The 21,536-nt window shown below is 37.2% G+C and overlaps 1 protein-coding gene across 7 annotated transcripts in view; it reads left to right on the top strand.

The window, feature by feature from the left end:
• The window catches only part of SYNJ1 (synaptojanin 1), a 91,947-nt gene that overhangs the window by 15,611 nt on the left and 54,800 nt on the right, over nucleotides 1-21,536 (top strand). For all 7 annotated transcript variants that reach the window (XM_048215005.2, XM_048215003.2, XM_057306622.1 and 4 more), the window contains exons 3-9: nucleotides 5,143-5,229; nucleotides 6,746-7,013; nucleotides 10,135-10,360; nucleotides 11,456-11,539; nucleotides 16,279-16,340; nucleotides 19,185-19,281; nucleotides 20,421-20,590. In XM_048215005.2, coding sequence (XP_048070962.1) covers nucleotides 5,143-5,229; nucleotides 6,746-7,013; nucleotides 10,135-10,360; nucleotides 11,456-11,539; nucleotides 16,279-16,340; nucleotides 19,185-19,281; nucleotides 20,421-20,590 — 994 coding nt within the window. The remainder of the gene's footprint in view (nucleotides 1-5,142; nucleotides 5,230-6,745; nucleotides 7,014-10,134; nucleotides 10,361-11,455; nucleotides 11,540-16,278; nucleotides 16,341-19,184; nucleotides 19,282-20,420; nucleotides 20,591-21,536) is intronic.

The following is a 21,536-nucleotide window of genomic DNA, read 5'->3' as shown; positions in this document are numbered from 1 at the left end:
ACATTTAGTTTTTAAAAAAATTTGGAAACAGTGTCAAAGTTACAGAAAGGCTGAAGTTCAGTACAAAGAACTTTTCTCTGAATTATTTGAGAATAAGTTGCTGACCTGATGTCCCATCACCCACAAATACTGTTACTTATTTCCTACAAAGATTTGCTCCTTCATAACTACAATATAACCATAAAAAAGTTAACATTGTACATCTGTCTAATCCTTAGACTCCATTCAAGTTCACCAGTTGTCCCAATGACTCATAATAGCAGAAAGATTCAGTTCAGATTTGTCATTTTATTAGTTGTCATGCCTCTTTATTCCCTTTAAAACTGGAAAAGTTCTTCAGTCTTTGATGTTCATGACTTCACAACTTCTGAAGATGAAGGCCAGTTGTTTCGGAGAGTGTACCTCACTGTGGGTTTGTCTCATGGCTCCTCGTGCACAGGTTGAGGTTATATACCTCGGCAGGAATATTACAGTAGTGGTGCTGTGTCCTCTCCCTTGTATCCTGTCAAGGGGCACACTACTTTGACTTGTCCCATTACTGTTGGTGTTCACTCTGATTATTTGGTTAAGGTGGTCTCTGGCAGACTCCTTTTTCTCCTATAAGAAGAAGTGTTTTGAGGGCAGGTACTTCGAGAACATGTAAGCATCCACATTACTCATCACCCTTCCGGTTATGGGCTTCTTCGGTGGACTGTAATCTGTTCCTATTATAATTTGTTTTGATGCTCAGATTGTTCCAGATTTCTCTAGTAGAAGCCCCTTGAAGCTGGCTTCTGTGTTTTTGTGACGTGGCTCCATTTTTCTTTGAGTACTCCCTTTCTGGCACAAGAATATGTTTCAGGCTCATCTTGTCCCTGCTCTTGCCCTGGAATCAGCCATTTCTCCAAGGAGTTCTTAACATTGGAGAAGGGTATTAGAAAGCAAGATCTGGGTGCTAGGTGTGGCCATTGCTATTGGAGTACTGCTGATCTCAGGCCCTGTTGGTGGATAGAGCTAAGGAGAATATGTTAATTATGTGTGAATATGTATATATGGTTATACACACCCACTTATATCCATGTCTTCCATTCTGTCTATCTAGAAAACTGTGAGTTCACATTGGTAACTCCAATTTCAATCAACGCTGCAGTCCCCATTCTAATTTTCTCTCTTTCCATATTTGCATTCTCATTCTCTGACAGTGAGGAATCTGGTTCCCATTATTCTGATCCTACCCCTCTATGATCAACCACTCTCTCGTTGCCACTGCAGCCTCCTCTATTGTATGGGTGCCCTCCTCTGCCCACAGGGGCTCCAACACCTTGCCCTGGGCTTCCTTCCAGTGCACCCTGCCCTCCCTACCCTGCCCAAGCTTCAACCTATCATACCAGGCCACTCCCAACATCCCTAGGTGGACACCACCCTCCTCATCCTACTCAGACTTCTCTTATCTCAGGCTGACCCTTTCCCCAAGTGGATGCCCTCTCTCCCTGCGTCTGGCTTCAAATCCATGCACAGGGCCATTGTTTTCACTCTGCCTGGTGTCTGACAGCCTCCAAAAGACCTCCCTCAATTCCACCCCAAACCTGTAAAGCATATATGGAAGAATGGGAAAACATCTACAGTCCGTTACATAAAAAATGTTTAGGAAGAAAACACTGTTTTCTCTTAGGAAATTGAAAGTGTCGAATTAAAATTGCATATGGCCATGAAATTTCATTCACAAATTCATTGAACATAAAATCTTTGAACTCCTGAGCGCCAGGCACTGAGCTAGGCCACTGGGGATAGAACAGTGAACTAGGCAAAATCCCTTCCCTCCTGAAGCTGTATTCTCTGACTCAGGCTGTTGAAGCTTAGACAAGTTAGTAACAAATTGATAACCTTTCTAAGCCTATTTCCTCATGTCAGATGGAAATAGTTGTAATTTTGCCCATGGGATTGTTGTGAAAATTGAATAATGTGTGTTAGTTACTGTCATAATCATCACAGAAACAATCTATAGATACCTCAGCTGAAACATCATTCATCACTCTAAAACTTATTTTAAAATTTCATTCAATAGTTTGAGGAGAAAGCAAAAAATTCCTTGGAAGTAAAATGATATCTACTCCTCAAATTATTTTTCCTTTCCTTTAGCATACTTTTATCTAAGAATAGGCCCTTTAGTTGAAATTGTTTGCTCGTGTGTATGTGTGTGTGTGTGTGTGTGTGTGTTTCCTGAGTCTTAGAATATAATATATAAGTGTAAATAAGCAGCATGACCTTTATTGTCATGTTTGAATCAGATGACAGTTTCATAGATGGGTGTTTCATAGATGGGCCTGAGAGATAGGACTTATTCATATATTTGAACACAGTTAATGAAAAGACAATTATTATATATTATCAGAAGAGAGACCATTTTGTTGCATGGTAATTTAAGTTATAAAATGACTTTTTTTTTGTTTTTAAGGGAAGGTGATGGCTTAATATTAAAAATACATTTTCTTTTTAATCTTACTGGCTGCTGGTATTTGAACCTAAATAATGATTGCTGCTGAAACTGATACATCTAGTAATATCTATATTACCATATTAGCAATTGTATTTAAATACATAAAACATGTAACCTCTAAAACTCTAATAATTTGCGCTGGAAGCCATGACTTTCGTCATCAGAGATATAACAAGTCTCTAACGTTTGCTTTAATGTACACGTGGTACTCTTAATGAGGCAGTATTTCAGGACAGGCAATCCTGATTTACTTTACAAAATATAATTAAAATTAATGTTGTGACATTTTATATTTGTGTCGCTTGTCATTTAATGTTAGGAGTAACTGTTATTTAAGCATATGGTGTAATAAGAAGAAGAACTCTAAGAATGCAGAATAAAATACAAAACCCTATAATTTTAATGGCATGAGCTAATTGAGTGATTAATTGAGTAATAAGCTTTAGCCTGTTCTGCCAGCTAGCGGAGCACAACGCATTCCAAAGCAGAAGTGGGTTAACTAGGAAGAAGGCTTATGAGTAGATGGTCTGAAAAGAGGTGAAGCAGGCAGGGAAGATGAGATGGTCTGTAGAACCCTGGAGAAGAGCTCGGGTGGGGGTGGGGGTAGGAAAAGTTCTCTAATACAAAGTACTAAAGAGTATTAAGCAAACCAGTATGCTGAGAAGATAGCCCTTTTCTTGGCCATAAAGACTGACAGGAAGTGGGAAGGCTGTAAGGATCTAATAATACGCTTTTTTTTTTTTCTAAGATTCTCTGTATTTATTAGAGAGCACAAGCTGGGGGGGGAGGGGCAGAGGGAGAGGGAAAAGCAGACTCCCCACTGATCAGGAAGCTCAGTGGGGCAGGGCTTGATCCCAGGACCCTGAGATCCTGACCTGAGCCAAAGGCAGACGCTTAGCCTACTGAGCCACCCAGGGATCCCATAACATGCTTTTCTCATGTGGAACATATACTATTGCCAAAATATACTGTAATTCTATATAGTAGATGAAGGAGGAAAGGAGAAAGGGGACGGGGGCAAGAGATTAGGGTAAATAAGGAGTGAACTACTCAGCTAGGAGGTGAATTGGGGGGTGTGGGATGGAGAGTGGAAAGGGAGAACAGTAGAGAAGAAAAGAAACAGAAGAGAAAGGACAGAATGAGAAAGAGCATCATACCTTTCTGGATTTGTAGACTTTAGAATTATTTGGAATTGTCCATTGAGATACTAGCTGTGGCTTATATTTCTTTGGAGTTTTTTGGGTCAAATTTTTAACAAGTGTATTTGCTAAGAATTAAAAAGAGTTTTCCTTTAAAGTTTCAGGATTGTTTTTGTTTTTCAATAAAGCAACCACAACAGCCTGACCTAGGAATATGATTCTGTGGGTTATATTCATCAACAAGATAACATTAACTTTATAGCGGAAGAAATGAAATTGAGACAAAGGCCAAACTGAAGATTTCCTTTCCTACGCTAAACTCTGTTGTCAAGTGTTGCCATTGGCTTTTATCATTTCAACATTTGTCATCTTCTCTCTTACAAGCACTATTCTAAATATCAGGGATAAAAAGATGCATAGGACAATGTTCCTGCCTTCAAGGATCAGGCTGGTTAATGGGAAAGACAAGTGATGGGTCTATATAAAATGTGTTGGCAACATGAAGAGGGAGCTCTGTGAAAGAACTGTGCCTGAGAGGTAAAGAAAGGTTTCTAGAAAGTGACCTTGTGCGATGTTTATATAAGGTGAAGGTTAGGTGGAGCCTTGCAGGCAGAAGGCTAGATTGTCGTGCAAAGGTGCAGGGGTGTAAAGACCGTGTTTGGGCAGTTAGGGGCAGTTTAATGTGATGAGAGTATAGAACGCAGAGGGTGGGAGAGAGAAGGGAGTAATGAAAAATGAAGCAGAAAGAGGAGGTTGAGTCCAGATTCTGAAAGATTGCTGGTAAAGGAGTTGGATGTTGTCCACTAGGGGTATGATAACCCAGGGTAGTGCTGGTAGTAGACGTGGGCAAACAGATAAGTGGGACAGAGAAGAACATTCAAAAACAACCTCCAGGGACGCCTGGGTGGCGCAGCCGTTAAGCGTCTGCCTTCGGCTCAGGGCGTGATCCTGGCGTTAGGGGATCGAGCCCCACATCAGGCTCCTCTGCTATGAGCCTGCTTCTTCCTCTCCCACTCCCCCTGCTTGTGTTCCCTCTCTCACTGGCTGTCTCTATCTCTGTCAAATAAATAAATAAAATCTTAAAAAAAAAAAAAAAACAACCTCCAAACATTATTATGAGTATTATTCAGGGCAGTTCTTCAGATCATTGGGAAAGGCTGGATTAATTCATCAATGGTGCTGGAGCAATTTGTTGACTCTTTGAGAAGGACAATTAAGTTACTAGTTGAGAAAATATTTTATGGGATACATTTATGTTAATGTCAGATTTAGGGGTGTCTGGGTGGCTCAGTTGGTTGAGCATCCTACTCTTGATCTCAGCTCAGGTCTTGATCTCCGGTTGTGAATTCAAGCCCTGTGTTAGGTTCCAAACTGGGTGTGGAGCCTACTTAAAAAAAAAAAAAAGGAGAAGAAGAAAGAATATCAGATTTAGATTTAGGAGCTTTTGTTTGAGACTCTGGCTTTATAGCTAAATAAAATCTGATATTTAAGGCCGTTTTTCTTATGCTGAAAAAAATTTTTTTGTAGCATCTGCGGAAAAAGAGGCAATCAAGGGGACATACTCCAAAGTACTGGATGCATATGGACTCTTAGGTGTTTTACGATTAAATCTTGGTAAGTTCATTGTTCCGTATAATTAGTCTTTTCATTTCGATTTTTTTAATTCTAAGGATTTGAGAGAGAGACTGCGTATCTATCATTTCATACTCCATATTTGAGCTAAAAGCATGGTAACATCTTTTAAACCCTAATTATGCTCATCTTGGGAAAGTGTTGGTTGAAAAGCCAGGCTACATACTCAGGCTCTTGTGATATTAAGTTCCAGAGTCATTGTCCTATTTAAAACATTTTAAGATTGGTATCAGTTGTCAAAAGAGGAAATGAGGGTATTGCCCTGTTTTTTTTTTTTTTTTTTTTTTGGTTCCATTTGTTTGTTTGTTTCAGTGCTTTAGGAAAAGAGCCACACTCCTTGCTCTGGTTTATAGTGGAAAGGACATCTGCTTTGTATTTAAAAGGTCTCAGATTCAGTCTGTCTCTGCCACTTAATGTCACTATGGGCTGCAGAGAAACCTTTGTGATTACCAGTTTGTCTGTAACAGCGTGGCCCAAGGCCTGGTACCAGTCCGTGATTCATTTTGTTACTGGTCAGTAATGAGATGATGAGCTCGCACCATCATGCAGACCAACACATGGCTGCCATCGTTGATAAAGTCTTACTATGAAAAAAAAAGGCAGCTAAACTAAACAGTGAATTTAGTGAGGTAATTGATTTCCATTCTGGAACAAGCACCTTTCTCACTGTGACAGTTCACGGGCCATACTTTGAGGAGGACTGGTGTGTAAAGTGGAGATTTGTCATTTGTTATGAATCTATCACATGTAAAGCACTGCGCCTAGGTGCTTAACCAGGACTGTCTCAGGGAACCCTCACAGGCCAGTGAGGTTTATTTTCATCCTGGTTTATGAAGGAGCATATCTGAGGTTGGTTATGTTAACACACTGAAGTTGGTCTACATAATGAGTGGTGGAGCCAAGATTCAGGGCCGTGTCTGCCTGTTCGGAGCCCATTGTCAAAGTACACCACCGCTGAATTTGGCCTTCATGCTAATTTCATAGGATTTTTGTCAAAGTTAGTGAAAAATCTCTATGAAAGTTTTTGTAAACCAAATTGCTTTGTAAATTGTTAGCAGGGGCTTTCTGTTCATGTGTCAGCAGCGGCAGCTCACGTTTATATTTTTCCTTTTTTTTTCAACTGTGCTATTTACAAAGAACTCCCACATTTATTGTCTTATCTGAATTTCCTGACAATCATAAAAGAAAGCTGGGGAAGATAACACACATATTTTTTTTTACTTGATATCCTCAGATTGAGTAGAGGAATGATTTCATCAATATGAGATATTCTGGTAATGCTTAAATGCTTCATTATACTAAATGTGCTTAAGCAAGGATTTTTTTTTCAACTTTTGCCAAAAATCCAATTGTAAATATAAACATGTCCATGTCAGTTTAAAATAACCATGCTGTCAGATTTAAAAAGTTGGAGACATGACAAGAAAGTTGGAAGAAACTTTGAATAATTTGAAAAATATTGGGACTTTTCATCCAATTAATTCTTTGGTTTTTGCAGGTGATACCATGTTACATTATCTGGTCCTGGTCACCGGATGTATGTCTGTTGGAAAAATTCAAGAATCTGAAGTTTTCCGAGTTACTTCTACTGAATTTATATCACTACGAATTGATTCTTCAGATGAGGATCGCATTTCAGAAGTGCGAAAAGTTTTGAATTCAGGGAACTTTTATTTTGCATGGTCTGCATCTGGAATCAGTTTAGATCTGAGTCTTAATGCACATCGTAGCATGCAAGAACACACAACTGATAATAGATTTTTCTGGTGAGTTTGTGTACGTTTTTTTCCTTTTGTAATCATGTGCTTGCCGTGCAATAGTTTGATATGGGGCATAGCATGTTCATCGGTTATTTGCAGAGAGAACAGGGATGGGCATTGCTGATAGAGCACACCACTGTCCTGCTCCAGAATCCTCAGCAGAGCATAGTAGGCATCCAGGGTCAGCTTATTGAAGTGCTCATGTGACACGAAACCCATTTGCTCTCCTTGATCTAGACTGACCTTTCATTTCTGAAATATAAGATACTTATTTTAAAATTAAGAATTAATATATAAAGGATTTGACTATTCATAAATTACATGTAATAGTTGTTGTTAGATTCCCAAAGTCCAAAAAAAAAAAAAAAAGTAAAATAAAATTAAGAATGAATTAGTTGTAATCAAATTGCGTTACTCGTATTTACTGTTCTTAGTTTTGAGATCTTGTCTCTGGCAGCACTGCTTTTCTAAGACCACATTGCCTTATTATTTTTAATTTAAAGGTTATAGGTGGATAATCCTGATTCAAGAGCAATAGACTATGAAGAAGTGTCATACTAGGGTAAAGTTTAGTACTATAATAAAGTAAGACTTAAGTAGGTAACTAATATATTTCATGATCATGCATAAATGTGCTATACTGTAAGTATGCACGAAGGGTAAGTGTATGTGACTATAAATAGTACTGCTTTATTGGAGCTGACCAGATTTCTAGTATAGTGCTTCTCTTGTCCACAGCCGGCATTGCTGTTGACTTTTTTCCTTCACGTCATGTAGCAATTATATTTCTTTATGTTTCCATGTTATAAGGCCAAAGTTCAGGACTCCCTGCTCTTGGGTATCCCTTAGTAGGTCAGATTCAAGGTGTTCCTCCTGTATATATTTTTCCCTCCCCCTTGCACCATCTACCTATGGTCCTTGAGTAGCACATTCGGTCCGACCCATCTGCCCTGGGTGTCAGAGGGCTCAAAATCAACAACAGTTAGGATAAGAAACTAATTTTAGAGGAAACTTTGTAGCTAACACAGAAGTTTTTTGGCCCAGCAGAGTAGCATGGAGGAGAAACAAGGGCAGAATGAAAAAAGACTCCAGTGCACTGTAGTCAGAGACTTGGAGCCTCACAAAGCAGGAGACGATGGAGGGGTGGGGAAGGAAGGGTTAACAGGGCAGATGAGTGGGCATAGAGTCCCGGCTGCTCATGTCAGCCCCACACTTTTTCTGATGGAAGAGACATCGAAATCCCTGAAAATTTGAGGTGGTACAGCTGGACCAGGCAGCTGACCTTACTTTCTTTTCTCCCCCATCCTGGTCATTCTTAGCCCAAATTCCTTAGATTAAGGGATAAACGTTTTCCTGCCATAATTAGAAGTTTAAGCAGGTGCAGATGCATTGGCTCAATGATCAGCAAGTAAACACATTTGCTACGTTTATCCAGTAGGATTTATTTATTTATTTATTTCAACTAAGGGTGGAGGTGGCAACAAGTTTAGGTATCATTGAGGGAGTTTATCTAATAGGAGACAGGTTGAACAAAAGGAGACTAAAACACCAAAAATGAGTTTCGGTATTTTTATACTTTGTACAATTTTGCTAGGGATTGGCCTTCTTGAGCTTCACTTTTGCATAGAAAAATGAAAGCTTTATGAATTTACTATGCATACTCTTGTAGCTTAGTAGAAATATTTTCCAGGATACAGCCAAGTAAGTTTTGTTGCCAGTCACAAACACCTATCACAAAAACCCAAGTCATTTTATTCCATTGGGGATTTGAAGCTGCTGCCAGTTGAGAGTTGTTTATAAATTTAAATAGAATTAAAACAGCAACACATTGACAGCACAGAAAAATGAAAACTGATGGCAGAGGGAGAAACTCTATCTGAACAAATGCATAGGATCCCACTTGTATCTAAATGGGGACAAGTAGGTTGCTTATACCTCTGCCATGACATGGGACTCACTGTGGTGTCTGGACATACAGGGTCACAGCCAGTTTGAATTTTGCCGCTGATCAACGTAGGTAATAGTAGAGTATGGAAGCTCAAGTCGTATTTTGAAAATACATAATGGCCATAGGATTCAGTGGTAGTCCAGTAGTAATCTCACCATTCATTTGCATTACGCTTTCTTGCTGGATGGTTTATCAGAACTGCTCGCCACCACCATCTGTTTTATCTCTACTGCAGCCTATACCCTGTGGAGAAGGGCTGGGCAGCTGCTGGTCTAGCAGTAGTGCTGTGTATTAATGACTAAGACAGCAAGATAATGCAGAGTACTTAAGAAAAAATTTCTGCCTAAAACAGAAGAGTTTGAAACCTCAAAGAACCAAGCTTCAGTATTATAGAAAATTCACTTTTATAACACTTTGTTATCTGAAAAGACCAGCCAGAAAGTTTTTCTGCACAGTGTATTTTCCTTGGTGATCAGTTGGTTGGGAGATCCCACATGCTTTCTTTGGAGTACTAAGGTTCCAGTCAAGAGCCCAGAAGAGGCAGTCAGCGGGATGAGAAGGTGGCCAACCCAGCAGGACTCCAGCCCCTATCCTTGCTTTAGCCATAGTGACTCTGCTGTGATGTGTTTCCTAATCATTGGGCTTCTGTGTGTTTATTTGAGTAAAACTTTTTGCTCCAGAAAAGTTTGGAAACCAGGTCCCCTCTGTTACCTAGAATGCTAAACTATTTGGAATAATGGAAAACTCTAGACATGTATTAATATGGTAGCTACTAGTTCAATTGGCTTTTTAAGTTAAAATCAATTAAAATAGAGCCTTATTAAAGTGGAGCGTTAAGAGTAGAGCTTTATAAAGTGGGGTGGGGATATGTGTATGAAATCCTTTTTTTGGGGATAAGGTTATGTATATACATTATATAAAAAGATGGCAGAATGGGGCACAGATACTAAAAACATAAAAGATATGCTTCTTTTCTATAGACCATAGGTCATATGCCAAAGGATTGAATTTAATAGCCTTCTCTTCTGATTCCTAGCATAGTAAATGTAAATGAATTGACTTATTTGTAGGGCCTTTTAATTGAATAGCGTTAAATTAATGTTTCAGGAACACTGTTTTAAAACTTATGCTATGTTATCTGGTACTCAGTAAGCTAATGAGTTATTTTTTTTCTGTTAGGAATCAGTCTTTGCACTTGCATCTCAAGCACTATGGTGTGAATTGTGATGACTGGTTATTACGCCTCATGTGTGGGGGAGTAGAAATCAGAACAATTTATGCTGCTCATAAGCAGGCAAAGGCTTGCCTCATTTCCAGACTCAGCTGTGAACGAGCTGGGACCAGGTTTAATGTCCGGGGAACAAATGATGACGGTCACGTCGCTAATTTTGTAGAAACAGAACAGGTATATAGTGTTTTATATTGCTTAATTCATGTATTAGATGAGAGACCCAGAAAATAATAGAGCCACAGATTTCAATTTGATTCAGAGCTCCTTTTCACATCTGTAATGTCATTTTGTGGTTGTTCTTGGCTACTTACTGGCCTTAAGGAAGGCTTTCCTGAAACAAACTTATTTATAAACAAACTTAGGTATGGCTCTTCAAATGAATAACAAGATTTTTACTAATTAGCATGATGTTGTCAATGCTATACATTTTGGTATTGAATTTAAAAATTTTCAATTGTAGAGCTAGACAACTTAATAAAAGTGTTTTTGTTTTCTGAAATTAAATCAAACCCAGCTCTTAAAGGTAGATATATATGCCATCTAAAATTAACTTATGGCATTTGCAGTCAGAGAAAGACAAATACCATATGATTTCATGCATATGCGGAATTTAAGAAACAAAATGAACAAAGAAAAAGGCGAGACAAAGAAGAGACTTTTAAATGCAGAGAACAAACAGATGGTTACCAGAGGGGAGGTGGATGGGGGAAATAGATAAAGGGGATGAAATAGATAAAGGGAATTAAGAGTACACTTATCTTGATGAGCACTGAGAAATGTATAGAATTGTTGAATCATTATATTGTACAACTGGAACTAATTACCACTGTATGTTAATTATACTTGAATTAAAAAAAATTTATGACATTTTGGCTCTGATGCTATAGAATTGAAATTCAGGCTATATTCCCAGCTCAGTTCAGTTCTTCAAATTAGTTTTTGAAAAGCATTTTAAAAACTAGAGAAAATATTAAATATAAGGTATGTGTGTAAAATATTGAGATTCAGAAGGCATTCCTTTTTAAAAGTTGTGATTCGTATGCTTATGTTTTTACTATTTTTTTGATTAATATACAGAAAAACTGTTACTAATTAAAAGAAAGTCAAACTTATTTAGTCGCCTCTTCTGGATATTTTGTTAAGACAATTATATGTGAGAGACTGGTTCATAAGATAAAACTAGCAGGCAACAGATGCTAGCAAATTTGTCTTTGTCATGTAGAGGTAATAACTTTGCGGAAATATTTTATATGTGATTTTTCTCTGTAGGTTGTGTACTTAGATGACTCTGTTTCTTCTTTCATACAAATCCGGGGATCTGTTCCATTGTTCTGGGAGCAACCAGGGTTGCAGGTATCTGTGTAACATTGTTTTGTCTTGTGTTTTCTCTTGAATATTTTCCACATTTTCTAAACTTTGAGGATAGTTCATTAGTTCATTGGATAGTGCTGTTACTCAGTTTAGTAATATTAGCTAGATTCACAAATGATGGTCTAAATACAAGAGTTCGTGGAATTGTCTTAGATATTTTTCATTTAATGTTCTTTCAAATGTCCATAGAAATTGAACTACCGTATTTAATATTAAAATTTTGATATTTCCATAGCACTTGATATTCATTGTTTCATATTTACTATCTCAGTATCTTAATATATAACAGTATCTTAATATATGACTTCTACGTAAGTCTTTAGGTGGAAGAATGTAGTAGTTAAAAAAAAAAAAGGCAGGGGATGGCTCCTGAAACCAGACTTTTCAGTTTGGATCCTTACTCTGCCACTACTGGCTATGTGACCTTGGGCAATTGCTTATCTGTAAAAGGAGAATAATAATATTAGTAGTTCCTGTTCATAGGGTTGTAAAGATAAAATAAAAAGTACTAAGACCAATGCCTGGTACCCACGGGCAGCTCTGTGTAAAGGCTAGCTTTTGTTGTTATCAATAATACATCTGCTGCTAGAATTTTACTTTATAATTTGTAGTGATTTTACTATGTTTATCTTTAATATGTTCTCTGGCTTGCTTTCTGATTTTTTTTAACTTTGTTGATATAAACATCTAATCTTTAAAATAATAGATTTTTTTCATGTAAGTTCATAATATTAGATTGCCTGTAATAGCGTGATTTTGCATTTTATTTTTATTCAAAAATCTTTAGTCCCTAAAGTATACGTTACTTTCATTTTAGACTTCTTGTATGTATTGTCTAGTAAGTTTCATGCCTTAACCTATAATACTGAGAATATGGACAGAATAAAATCTTGCCTCCTTTTAGTTCCCAGCTGCATCTCTTAGTTTAGGACGCCTGTTGTGAGGAAAGATTGCAGACCACTTGAACCTTTGCAATTCTGCAATTTATGTAAGACAGGCCAAGAATTAACAAGGATTAAAAGCAGTTACAATTCCTGAGTTCTTATCAAGAATTTTGACTTATGCAAGTTTTCTCTTTAGCACGCAGGGGTAACAAGTAGATATATCTCTCCCCAAGTCTCTTTTGGAAGAGAATCCCAACCCTAGTCCACTTCTTTGTGATCCAGAGAAGGGTGTTTGGAATGTTTGCTAAGAACATTCCTAAAGCCTTGTTTTGATGCAAGGTGAATGCTTTTGCTTTAGAAACAGGGGAGTGTAAGAAATGGTAATAACCTATTTATGGGCCCTCTGTTAGCTGCTCTCTATGATATTTTATTAGAAGTTCAGAATTACAGTGTTTGATTATTCAATATAGTTAGATCGTAAGTATTAACCTTGAGGGATCCTCCTTGGGTGAGGCCACCCTCCTCCCTCCTGCTGTGTTCTGTGGCTGGCCCACATAGTCTGTCTCGCCAATGTCATATTGTTTAAGGGCTGAAAACTATGGATTTTAAAATCATGCATTTCTTAATAAAGACATTGAGACAGTCCAATAATTCTGCTAAATTTTCATGGAGCTGGCCTATTGTTGTCATTGGTTAAGGATTGACTAAGTGGTTCTCAATTATTTAGCTTAGTAGTTTTTAAAGTCCGCTTTTCTTTGAACAGGAATGGATTAGTTTCATAAGGATCTTTTACAGGAAAACATTTTCCCCATCATTCTTAGAATAGGTAATAGAGGAATGAAAATATTTCATCAATTTTTAAAAACTGAAAAATATTCATTTTTAAAAATACAAAATACCAAGTCCGTAAATTAATTTCCCCTTAGAAGACAAAGAAGGGCTTTTGACAGGGGGTGGTTGAAATTGATTGTTAGGTATCCTATGTATTCTCAGGACTGGAATTGATTTTAGAGTTCCTTGACGCTAGTGTTACATAGCGAGATGTCCCACTTCAGAAGGCACAGACAGAGAATCCTTAGTTGTCCCTTCACTTGCCTCTTATCCTCCACAGTTAATTTCTCTGAGGTTTTTTTAATTGTAAGATTTTGAAGGAATCCTCTGAGGGGATTTTAAAAGACAGATTCATGGCCTCAACTTCACATCAGCTGAAATAGAATCTCTTGGAATGGGACCAGAAATCTGTATTTTTAACCAAGTCCCCTACCATTCACATTTGAGAACTTCTGTGTACCTGATGCTATTCTATTGACCTCGAAGCATCTCCAACCCCATCTGCTCCTACAGCCAGTCCTGAGCCAGCAAAGGTAGCTCTGTGACACTTAGCCCAGTGTTCTCCTAGGCGCTGGGACTCTGCCTTGCTTTCACTTCCCACTCCTGTTATCCCAGTTAGGGTCTTCCTCATTTCTTCTTGCCTGGAAGACTCACAGTTTTCTAACCAGTCGCCTCCCAGCTCTCTGGCAGTTCTTCCCGCTTTTGAAATACTATGCTCATCAGATCTATGAGGCGCCCTTTTCTTCACGATCTGCTTTCTTCTGCCTATCCAACTTCATGCCTTGCTGTCTTCTAACAAGTATCCTCTGCTCCCCAAATTAATGTTTGCCCTCCTTCAGTATAGCCCACTCAGATCTCCTTGAATGGATTCAGTCCCTCCTCCACACTGATCTCTTCATTAAATACTGAAGTTCCTCCAATGTGTATTACTCTATACTGGGTGTATAGCGTTGTATACTATGCGAGATTCAGACTATAGTGATGCTTCAGAGAACGCTTACCATCTGTTTGGGGAGTCAGGCCTTTTACAGAAAAGGTAAATGTCAATATGAATTAATTTAAGGACTTACTAGGAGTTGTCATAAGGTGCTACACAGGTAAGGATGATACTTTAAGTGGTGGCAACTCATTCATTTTACTTATGACTTCCTTTCTCAGAAATTATTTTTTTAACATTTACAATTTATACTATTACTCTGACATTATGTTACAGCTTATATTAACCTTAAAAGATGGTAAGCATCATCAGATCTATGACTAGTATAATGCTGCACACTCAATTTTTGGTCGCATTAAAGTTTTAGAAATATGTAAACATGAAGCAATTGTATTGATGGAAAATGATGTTCCATACCACCCTATTAAATTATTGTTAAAAGATATCTTTGGTACAACTTTTTAAAAAATTGGATAAATTTATGGTTATTTAAAGCCTTAAAACTTTCTAGAGTACTACATTGATTGAATTTAATATAAGAGCTCTTTTATTATAGAATTCTGTTTTAGGCAGTTGTCCTAAAACCTCATTGAGTAAAAAAAACAGTGTAGTTTAACCAATATGTTAACTATAAGAGTTATGCTGTATAGCTAGTTGTGTGTCGAAGACCAAGGTGATGGGGAACAACCACAGCCATTGCTTGAAAAACAGAACTTGTATTTTTTTACCTTCTTGACAGTTGGCAGTACTACTTAAAATAAATATTAATCGGTAGAAAAATGCTAAGTCTTGGACTTTTATAGAGTTATAGGCAATTACCTGAGAGTACTCCAAAGAAAAAGTATCAACTTCTGGTGAGTTTTCTTCAGTCTAAAATGCTTAATGTCCTGGGGTACACCTCTTTCAAATTTTAAAATTTTATAAAGACTATTAAGCACCATAAAATAAAATTGAATATAGGTGTGACATTAGGCAAATCAATTTCTTATTGAAAAGAAAAAACATTAAAGAGAAAATAACTGATTATCAGGAGAGTTACTAGATTGTCTCGCTTATCAGGAGAGAAGGATGTTTGATGAATGGATAATACCGTTAATTCAATTTTTGAATTGGATGAGCATGTTAGAGCTTTGCTTTTTTTTTTTTTTTAATTCATCAAACTGCATGATTGATTTGGTAGCCGTCTTCCCATGCCTCTTTAAAGTCACTTTGTTCAAATTGGGGAGAATGAATTCTGGGGAACTTTGATCCCAGAGCCTTAGAGGGAAATGTTTAAAAGTGAAGTTCAGGGAGATAATCTGGTGTCACTTTTATATTTCTTCTTGGCATCTCTTATAGCTTTCTTAATTTTGTGTCATCTTTCTGCTCCTCTCCTATGTGAGAAAAGAAAACAGAAAGGCAGATATTTTCCATCTTGTTTAATTCTCTTAACCCATATTGTCTGATTCTGTGTGTGTGACTATGAGACTGACTTGGAAAAGCCTGTTTTTCCAGGAAGGGTGTTTTTAATTTGTTGGATCTTTGGATGAAGAAGTGGATAGGGCATTTAGCATAACAAAGAAAAATATGTAGACATTGCCCTTGTAGGCAGCTTGGAAGAGTAGGAATTTAGTTCAGGAGACCTAAATTCTCATGTGAATCGTTTTTTTGGAATTAGTTCTGTTGACCTAAGAGGACAAGTTATTTCACTTGTCTGCATTTCAGTTTTTTTATTACCAGATGGTAGCAATATGTTAACTTACATAGGGCATGTAGTTTGAGCTAAAACAAGGTAATGTTTGAAGGAAATTTAAAATTATCTTAAAAATATCTTTCATAAGTAAAAATTCTTGTTAGTTTACTAATGTTTCATAACGTCTAGTTTTTTTTATGAGGTCATGTTTTTAAAAATAAAGGGAAAGGAAACCCCTTGAACTTGTTTTTTTTTAAACAATAATATGAATGAAAATCAATTATTCGATGTACTATTGTGTGTTCAACAAATGAATTACTACATATTGTAAACAATGATATTTCTTTTGTCTACATGTTGGCTTTTGGTATGATTAAATGTGTTTCTCTTGTTATAGGTGGGATCTCATCGTGTTCGGATGTCAAGGGGATTTGAAGCCAATGCCCCTGCTTTTGACAGGTGAGACTGATTATTTTTATATAATGCTATAAATTTTGATATTGTTAAGCAACAAAACTAGTTATTATATTTTACTGATTCATTTCAGCTTGTTTTGGCTCTAAGTAAGATTTCTGCTAACTCCTAATTTAACCAGAAGAAAGTGATACCCAGTATTATGACTTCTGGGGGTAGTAGCACTAGGTTGTGGGTCTTGATCTCTTGGCCTCAAAACCACATCTTTGAATTTGCCGTCTAATAGGGTAGCCACTAGCCACATGTAGCTACTGAGTACTTGAAATATGACTAGTCCAAATTGAAATGTACCGTAAGTGTAAAATACACACTGGATTTCAAAGACTTAGTGCACAGCAACCTTGACTTGGTCACAGCAGCTTCTTGCTAGACATGTCTCCAAAAGCAAGGGAAGCAAAAGCAAAATGAACTCTATTGGCACTTCATCAGAATAAAAAGCTTTTGCACAGCAAAGGAAACAGTCAACAAAACTAAAAGGCAACCTATGGAATGGGAGAAGATATTTGTAAATGATATATCAGATAAAGATCTAGTATCCAAAATCTGTAAAGAACTTATCAAACTCAACACCTGAAAAACAAAAAATCCAGTTAAGAAATGGGCAGAAGACACGAACAGACATTTCTCCAAAAAAGACATATAAATGGCTAACAGACACATGAAAAAATGCTCAACATCACTCATTATCAGGGACATACGAATCAAAACCACAGTGAGGGGCGCCTGGGTGGCTCAGTCGTTAAGCATCTGCCTTCGGCTCAGGGCGTGATCCCGGAGTTCTGGGATCGAGCCCCACGTCAGGCTCTTCCGCTGGGAGCCTGCTTCTTCCTCTCCCACTCTGCCTGCTTGTGTTCCCTCTCTCGGTGGCTGTCTCTCTCTCTCAAATAAATAAATAAAATCTTAAAAAAAAAAAAGGAAACTTAAAAACAAAAACAAAAACAAAACCACAATGAGATACCACGTCCCACCAGTCAGAATGGCTAAAATGAACAACTCAGGAAACAGCAGGTGTTGGTGAGGATGCAGAGAAAGGGGAACCCTCTTACATTGTTGGTGGGAATGCAAACTGGTGCAGCCACTCTGGAAAACAGTATGGAAGTTTCTCAAAAAGTTAAAAATAGAACTACCCTATGACCAGCAATTGACTACTAGGTATTTATCCAAAGGATGCAAACATAGTGATTCGAAGGGGGCACATGCACCCCAATGTTTATAGCAGCATTGTCCACAATAGCCAAACTATGGAAAGAGCCCAGAAGTCCATCGAAAGATGAATGGATAAAGAGGTGGTATATATACAGTGGGATATTAACCATCAGAAAGAATGAAACCTCGCCATTTGCAATGACGTGGGTAGAACTAAAGTGTAGGGGCGCCTGGGTGGCTCAGTTGTTAAGCGTCTGCCTTTGGCTCAGGGCATGATCCCAGCATTCTGGGATCGAGCCCCACATCAGACTCCTCTGCTGGGAGCCTGCTTCTTCCTCTCCCACTCCCCCTGCTTGTGTTCCCTCTCTCGCTGGCTGTCTCTCGCTGTCAAATAAATAAATAAAATCTTAAAAAAAAAAAAAAAAAGAACTGAAGTGTATTATGCTAAGCAAAATAAGTCAGTCAGAGAAAGACAAATACCATATGATTTCAGTCATATGTGGAATTTAAGGAATAAAACTGATAAACATAGGGGAAGGGAAGAAAAAATAAGATGAAAACAGAGAGGGAGGCAAACCATAAGAGATTCTTAACTCTAGGAAATAAACTGAGGGTTCCTGGAGGGGAGGTGAGTGGGGAGATAGGGTATTGGGTGATGTGCATTAAGAAGGGCACTTGAGGGGCGCCTGGGTGGCGCAGTCGTTAAGCGTCTGCCTTCGGCTCAGGGCGTGATCCCGGCGTTCTAGGATCGAGCCCCACGTCAGGCTCCTCCGCTATGAGGCTGCTTCTTCCTCTCCCACTCCCCCTGCCTGTGTTCCCTCTCTCGCTGGCTGTCTCTGTCTCTGTCGAATAAATAAATAAAATCTTTAAAAAAAAAAAAAAAGGGCACTTGATATAATGAGCACTGGGTGTTGTAAGTAACTGATGAATCACTAAATTCTACCCCTGAAACTAATAATACACTATATGTTAACTAAATTGAATTTAAATAAAAAATTTAAAAAAGACATAGTGCAAACAAAATGCAAAATATTTTATTAATGTTTGTTTTATATTACATGTTGAAATTATATTTTAGCTGTATTGGGTTAAATAATATATATAAATTAATTTCATTGTTTATTTTTGCTTTTCTTAATGTACCTTCTAGAAATTTTAAAATTATGTCTGTGTCTCATGTTATATTTCCTTGGGACGGCATTGCTCTATAGCCCCTGGAATAGTTAGAAGCTGGGGAGAAAAAAATACTCCTATTTGGGACCTATTTTTCATAAGACTAGAACTGTTAAGGAGGTCCTGAATACCCATGGGGTATGTGATGTCCTCACGTATATGGTGCAGCCCTCTGCCGTAGCTGCCATCCCAAGCTGGATAGCTTGTGTTCTCGGTGCTTATGTGGCACGAGCCACACAGAGGGGAGAGGGGCTGGATGGGTCCAGCAGCTCCAGCACAAGTGAGAGTCTCAGCATTGATGAGTCAGAGAGGAAATGGGTATTATCTGAATTTTCATAAATTCAGAGTTTTGAGAGGAATGAATTAGTGGAATGAATTTGTATCCAGTATTGCCAGTTCTAGGAGTTTAGAAAACAGTCTTGTAGGTTCTATTTAATGGATTTGTTTGTTGGAAAAAAAATTTAGCTTATCACTTGACATATGCTTGTTTCTTTTTTTTTTCTTTAATAGGCATTTTAGAACACTTAAGAATTTATATGGTAAACAAATAATAGTAAATTTGCTTGGATCTAAGGAAGGTGAACATATGCTTAGTAAGGCTTTCCAGGTAGGCATGATCATTTTTTCTTTTGTTCTGGACCATGGACATGTAGAATGATATAAAAAAATAATATAATACGCTAAAGAAATTATTTCCTAGAAAAAGGTTGGGTACTTGTTGGAACCATTAACTCTTTGGGCTACTAAGAAACAGTTTCACATAATGTTGCTGAAATTGGGATTATAGAAAGCTTTCAAAGCAATTGATGCTGTTTTCTGAAATGTACTTAATTTAGACTGTGAAGAAGCAGAAGAATATCCTCCCCTCTGAAAAATGTTCATCTGTCACTGGTAAAAAGATAACAGGCAGTTTCCTCCTTCATCTGTTCATTGCCTTGCCTATTTCCTAGAAACCACAGTCACTGTTTTAAACCTAGGAGATGGTGAATGATGCATTGGTATATATGCAAGGCTATACCTTCTTGTATTGATGAGTGAAAACTTGAGAATTTCAAGTAAAAAAGAACCCAAAGAATGTCCAACTTTTAAAGAAAAAGTATTTTTCATAAACGCTCACTGAATAAATAATGAATTAACATAAATGATGGTGTTCCTTACGATTATAAGCTAAAACCAAAATAAAAAATGGTTAGAGAACATTTTCTGAAGTTTAATTTCAAGAAGTCTGGAAGTAACTTAATTACTTGACTATTTTGTTTTTAAGCTTGTGAAATAAATATTGTTAATAAACAGATTATACTTTAGAGAATGACTTTTAAAACATTTGAATGAAAGTATTAAAAAGTGAATTTTCCAGTCTTTGGTAGGTTTTGTCTTAAATCAGTTACTTTATTTTGAGATTCTATAACAGATACAGGTATTTGTAAAAAATGAAGTGCTGCTGCTTAGAAATAATTTTTAATTTTCTGAATCAGATGAGAATATTATTTAAGTTCTCTGATGTTAATTATGTCACCTAATCTCTTGGGGACCATATGTGAGGTTTTACAAAAAAGATGTTATTAGATACCAGCAAGTAATTTTCCATTTTACTGCCACCATCAGTGCAAGCCTTGTGTGAGATCAGTGAGATTTCAAGGGACCATGCTGAGGTTTAAATTTAAAATGTAAGGTTCCATTTTAACATTACTTGATAAGGTCATATTTACTTAACATTTAGATGAGTATTTGCCTTTTTACTTTCAGAGTCATTTGAAAGCTTCTGAACATGCTGCTGATATCCAGATGGTGAATTTTGACTATCATCAAATGGTTAAAGGAGGAAAGGCAGAAAAACTACATAGTGTTCTTAAACCTCAAGTCCAGAAGTTTGTAGATTATGGATTTTTTTATTTCAATGGAAGTGAAGTTCAAAGGTTTGTCTGCTCTGTTTCTCTTTTCTTTGAGTTGGAACTTTGCTATATTGTAAAAATTATTCTTAACATTGAACTTTCAAATTTCCTTTCCTTACACCAAAGTTTATCATAAAATAAAATATCTTTATTATACTTGATTTTATTTTATTTTTTTAAATTTTATTTATTTATTTGACAGAGAGAGAGACAGCCAGCAAGAGAGGGAGCACAGGCAGGGGGAGTGGGAGAGGAAGAAGCAGACTGCCAGCGGAGGAGCCTGATGCGGGGCTCGATCCCAGAAAGCTGGGATCACTCCCTGAGCCAAAGGCAGACACTTAATGACTGAGCCACCCAGGCGCCCCTATTATACTTGATTTTAGGCTTGTTTTTCTTTCTTTAGAATTGAACAAGTAATAGTAACAATAGCTTATATTATTGGGCACATGTTATGAGCCAAGCAGTGTACGTAGTCTTTACATGTACTTGTAACAACAGTTGAAGAGATAGATTCTATTATTATTTCCATTAACATTTGAGGAGATTGAGGCATAGGCTATAATTTGCCCCAAATCACAAAGCTAAAAAGTGTTAGAACTAGGATTTATCTGGCTCCAGACCTCATGCTGTTATCTGTGAAGCTATTTCACTTCTCTCTTAAAACTTATATTTTAATATACTTGACCTTAGTAAGGACTATTAAATGTAAATAGAAGTAAATGACATTGCTTATTATCTGCTTTAGTATAATGTAAATCTTCTGTTTTTGATTATGAAATAGAGAAGGAAAGTAAGTTTTGAAAAAATTAAGGCCAGAGTATAGGATGAGGTAAACTTTAGTGAACAAAGCTCAAACTTCTGGTTTTTTCAATTTGTGCAATATTTAGTATCAATGCCATAGAAATTTGTATAGGTCAGTAGAGATAACATCGTGGGTTTTTTAAATTTCTCCCATAAATATTTGATTATC

Source organism: Ursus arctos, unplaced genomic scaffold (assembly GCF_023065955.2).
Source record: "Ursus arctos isolate Adak ecotype North America unplaced genomic scaffold, UrsArc2.0 scaffold_4, whole genome shotgun sequence".
NCBI lineage: Eukaryota > Metazoa > Chordata > Mammalia > Carnivora > Ursidae > Ursus > Ursus arctos.
The sequence above is the reverse complement of the archived record's forward strand: the minus strand, read 5'-3'. Positions and strand labels throughout refer to the sequence as shown.